We start from the raw sequence: 5,512 nt of genomic DNA on the forward strand, positions 1-5,512 counted from the left end.
TGACGAGGCAATTTCCTGCAGCACACAATGCACAAAGCCCTTCTACCTAACGACCCAAACACGACCCAGAGAACTGGTTAAGGTAATGATTTACACGCCAGTGCTCATATTACACGTCACTGCTTTGACTACAACTGCAATAACAAGCTACTCCGGAAAATAATAATTATATATTAACTAGGCTACAGCGTTTACCAAATGCACCGTAACACAAACCCTGTAATGTAAAGCGCGAACCTGGTTGAGCTTCATAATTGAAAAACATATCCGAGACGACGTACGTTGGACGTGCGCCCAGCCAGCGAAAGCAACTGCTCCTGTGCTCAGATCCTCAGAAGAAGCAAGCAGAGACTCTATGTTAATACAAGATCAGAAAATGTATTTGGCAATTTTAAACAAGTGCATACAAGTACAGCTAGAAGCGTTTTCCAATGTTTGCCAAGTGCTCGTAGAGTTGCATTAGTCACATTCTACGTTTAACAGGAACTGCCACCATACCTAAAAGTACATCAAGAAATCGTTAAACATCGACAAAGAACGTAGTCCGTTATAATGAGTACATACCTTTTATCTTCAAAAAATATAGAAACACAATGTATTCAAAAATCAAAAAAATGTACAGCAATGTTTACCAAGTATGCATGTCCCTCATGTCCATTATATACAAGTCCGTTAGTTTCTGTCTGGATGGTATGCATGGGATATTCATATTTATATATTTATATAGACCAGAATATTTTCAAAAAAAAAGAAAAAAAAAGAAAGCGCAATCAAGTGTCTCTCTCCTTTTTTACTTTGACGTCTCCTGCCAGAATGGTGGCTATTTCACCTTGCATGAAAGCCCACGGTACGTTGGAGCCCACCAGGGGGCATTTCTCGCCGCTCGGACAGTACACTTCTCCGGTCGCGCCCTGCTGTTTGATGCTCTCCCGGGAGCAAGGGAAGCAGAACTTGTGAGACGCCACCGAAGGGCACTGCACAAAGTGTGTGTCCTCCAGCCTCTCGTGGCAAAGCGTGCAGCACAGTGGGATGCTGCTGGGAACCGAGGAGTCTGGGATGCTCTGCGGATGCACCGGATCCATGCCCGGAACGTGAGGGGTCACGGTGCCCTGCGCCAGCCGCCGCTGGTTGGGAGAAAGCGGGCTGCTGCTGTTTCTGCGCGTGGTCGAGTGCACCTGGTTGGCGTCCTTGGGCGAGCTGTTTCCTCCAGCGTTGTCCGCGGCCAGAATGAGCGCCGCGATGGGCGAACTTCCGTTCTGGCCGGAGGCCTCCGGCGGGGTGGTGCGAGGGTGAGGGGATATCGTGGAGGGCGGGGAGGAGAAGCTGGGCGGTGGCACTGGGGGCATTTTCAATCCGTCTCCCGCCGGGAGCCACTGCTGTCCGTCTCCGTTAATCTTGGCGGCGGTGCCACCCTCCCCGTCCGGCTCCGGCGAGGCTTTTCTCTTCAGATTCTTGGGATGTTTGCCTCGATCTGCAAAAAAGGACGAGCATGCATGAATTACAAGTCAAGTCACCATTATATATACAGCGCTTTTTACAATGCAAATTGTGTCAAAGCTGCTTTACAGTATTAAACAGGGAAATAGTGTGTCATTCTCCTCTGGCCAGACGAAACCAGCAGTTAATTCTAATTACAGGGCATAAAGCGTCTTTATGCAATGATGACAATGTGGCAGACGCAGCGATGCAATGTAGTAGTGCCAGACGCAACAATGAGGCTGACTGCAAATGCACCACATGCAAATACACGTTGAGCTTTGATCAGCGGAAATTTTCTTGCAGCTGACTCATGCCATAGTGCTCTCATTCAAAGCAGGCTATTTATGAGACTACAGTAGCATTGCATTGTATTGCATGCATCTATCTATCTATTATATATATATATATATATATATTATATACGTGTGACCCTCGACCACAAAACCAGTCTTAAGTAGCACGGGTATATTTGAAGCAATAGCCAACAATACATTTTATGGGTCAAAATTATAGATTTTTCTTTTATGACAAAAATCATTATGATATTAAGTAAAGATCATGTTCCATGAAGATATTTTGTAAACTTCCTACTGTAAATATATCAAAACTTAATTTTTGATTAGTAATATGCATGGCTAAGAACTTCATTTGGACAACTTTAAAGGTTATTTTTCTTATATATATATATTTACTTATTTGTTTTTGCTCCCTCAAATTCCAGGTTTTCAAATAGTTGTATCTCAGCCAAATTTTGTCCTATATCCTAACAAACCATACATCAATGGAAAGCTTACTTATGCAGCTTTCAAATGATGTACAAATCTCAATTTCCAAAAATTGACCCTTATGACTGGTTTTGTGGTGCAGGGTCACATATGTCTAACAGTACAAAGTGAATATACATATGCACATATATCTGTCCATCCATTTACAACTACACTGAAAACACACCAAAAATGGTACCTGATTTGGACGCAGGAGCGTTAGTTTCGTACATGACTCTCTGCTGCATGTGCTCCTTCTTAAATCTGTTGTCGAACGCGTTGAGCGCCATTAAATCCCGGGACGTTTTGTTCTTGATCCAGTCGTCTGCGCGAGTTTTGTGGCTGTCGCTGATCTCCGGTGTCAGGCTGTCCGGTCTGAGCTTGTCCTTGTCGTGCTCGGTGCTGGAGACCGAGGCTGGCCGCTTGTTCCCGCCGAGATCGGCGGGGCTGAGACCGGGTCTGCCGTTGATCGCGTGAACCATGCTGCCGTTCACCAGAGGCACTAAATTGGGCGGCACGCCGCTAGTCCTGCGCGGGTTTGGACTCTGCCGGTTGAGCTCTGGAGGATCGTCCGGTTTTGAGAATCCGTTCGGGACCGGGATGCCGTTCGCCTGCCTCGCAGACTGGTATTCCGGTCCCAGTCTGGGTGGACGCTCCGAGGACAGCGGGTAACGGTCCAAGGGCTGCGGCGGACGCGAAACCGGGTCTCCAGACGCGTGATTCAACGCCTGGATCTCTTTCCCCGATAACTGTTTCGCCGCCGGTCTGCCGTCCTGAAATCCATGGGCTCTTTTGAGCTGCCGCGCGGTTTCAATGACAAACTCGATCCTGTCTGCTCCTTCGTAGTTCACGCATCCCCTGCAAACGGGCTCGGTAAAATCCCAGATCATAGCCCACGGCATGCGGGGCAAGTCGCATAAATAACACGACTGCCTCCTCGAAGCAGCAACCGCCGCAGACGACATCGCTCTTTTAGGTGGAAAACCCTCCGAAGTACAGCACAATCCTGTCAGAAATGTTCGCGGGAAAACGAGGTAGTCTCCTCTCGAGTAATAATTGAGTTACAAACAGAACTTCATAGTAGTGTGCGCTTTACTACGACGCTCGCTCGCTCGCTCTCTCTCACTCACTACAACCGCGTCCAGACTGGGGCTCAATGTGGAGCAGTGACGTCACTGACGCTCCGATTCTATTTACTTGATTCTTCGATAGAACTCCCCCTCCGGCGCATGCGCGCTGGCGGCGCTCTCTCGGCCAGGGTTGCCAGATTGTCACAATAAAACCCGCCCAATTGCTTCTTCAAACTAGCCCAAAAGGACCCTTTTCACAAGACTGTGATGACCCGTTTAACGGTCATCGGCACCGTAAATCCTCAAAAGTTTATAGATGTGTGTGTGTGTGTATATATATATATTATATATATATATATATTTTTTTTTTTTAATGTATGTAAATGTATAACATATACTTTGTATTATATCACCTTTGCATCAGGGGGGTCTCCCCGGTAAAAACGCGTTCCGTTTTTTGGCGAGGTTCCCCTGGTAACATTCATATTGCAGGGGCTAAAATATCACGTTATTGGGGTCGCTTCACCCGCAGCAACAATGTTAAAGTTGCCAAAACAGCGGACCTGGCAACACTGCTCTCGACACCCCCCTCCCGTCTTCTTTTCCTTTATTTAACTCTGCTTGAATCGAGGCCAGAGCTGCGACGACGACGGCGAGAAGTAGGAAATAAGCGAAAGAGCGCTTTCGATATCACCAAAGACACGATGGAAACCATTCAAAGTCGAAAGTTGTGTTTAGACTCGCTGACGTACGACGGACGGTATATGCAAATCAGCCAAATTCTTACCGAATGGAATGGCGAGCTTTTTCGATCGAATTTGGTTCCCATGATCACGGAAAACATGGAAATATGAGGGAATTGCGATTCACAGACATGAGAAAGTGGATGTTAATGAAATCTTGTTTGTAGAGGATATAACATTTCTTGTTATCAGCAAGAAATTACTCTATAAAATATTTTTTTCGTATGCATTAAACGACTGGAAAATCATGGAAAAGGTGTGGTTATTTATTTATTTACACATTGCCTGATGGAAATATCTAATTAAAACGATTTATTTTGTAGCCTAATTAAAGTTTAATCTCAATAATAATGATATTTTAGAATTAATTCAAAATATATATTTTTTTCCTTATCCTTTAAAATCACAAACGACTGGAAAATCATGGAAAAGGTGTGGTTATTTGTTGCCTGATATAAATATTTAATTAAAAAATGATTTATTTTGTAGTTTATTCTTTATAATACTAATACTTTTAATAATATTACTTTTTTTATTATATTTTATTAATTTTATTATAATTGTAATTTATTATAATGATTATTGAATATTCAGAGGCTGGCTGATGTAGACTAAAATGAGATGATCTAAGATCAGTCTGGGTTCACTCATGCATTAAAACAGCAATAAAATATGTATGGTGTTGGACTTTTCTGGAGATCCCCCTACATTCCAGTTGTGAACAGTGTACAGAGTCACCAACATGCCATTCAGAGTCAAATCGAATCAAATTCATCTTACATGTTGCCGTTCTTAGTCATACATGTCATACTCATGAAATAAAACACTCACTTTCATTTATACCACACACACATTTTTTGTTCTCGTTTAGATGGTTATAAACGTGACTGGGTACAAAATGTCCACAGTGTGAGGAGAACCAACAAATAGCTTTGTAGGTCCTTCCCTTTTGTTTTGGCCCCGTTCCAATTGAGTGCAGCTTCAGGGCTCTTTGGGTGAAGCAATGCGTCTGATATCTGCAGACACAAGGCAGGATGTGTTTGTGCAAGCCCTCGTGACGTTGGAAAGAGGAAGTAAGATGTTTAGTCACGTACCCACAGCCCGCCTCGCCCTTCTCAACGAACATCAAATCTGCTGGCCCGCAGCCAGGGCTTATGATCAACCCTCCTCATGGAATTGGGCGTGTTTTGTACCCGAGAAACTGTAAATATCACCTTTTCTTTCCGGCCTGACAACTAATTCCTCCAGTTTGCATTCTGGGTAGGCCGATCGGATTTCACATGGCTGTGTCACTCAAGGGCAATGTCTCGGAGATAGAAAGCAGAAGGTCATTCCTTGATGTTTTCTATATCAACTGGCAGGCTGTGACTCAAAAATGGTCAGTCACGAACAAGAGCAAAAAACAATGCTGAATGGAAACAATAATAATGCCTCATGCATAGTCTGGATAACAGAG

General features: G+C 44.2%; 1 protein-coding gene across 1 annotated transcript; it reads right to left on the reverse strand.

Annotated features, from left to right (window-relative positions):
- Positions 1 to 358: 358 nt before the first annotated feature.
- irf2bp2a (interferon regulatory factor 2 binding protein 2a) lies at positions 359 to 3,415 on the reverse strand. The gene is made up of 2 exons (XM_058795405.1): positions 2,443 to 3,415; positions 359 to 1,471 (listed from the first exon to the last, which is right to left on the reverse strand). Exons 1-2 carry the CDS (start codon positions 3,206 to 3,208, stop codon positions 771 to 773), a joined length of 1,467 nt encoding a protein of 488 aa, XP_058651388.1. The 5' UTR covers positions 3,209 to 3,415; the 3' UTR covers positions 359 to 770.
- Between the last annotated feature and the right edge of the window lie 2,097 nt (positions 3,416 to 5,512).

Source organism: Onychostoma macrolepis, chromosome 13 (assembly GCF_012432095.1).
Source record: "Onychostoma macrolepis isolate SWU-2019 chromosome 13, ASM1243209v1, whole genome shotgun sequence".
NCBI lineage: Eukaryota > Metazoa > Chordata > Actinopteri > Cypriniformes > Cyprinidae > Onychostoma > Onychostoma macrolepis.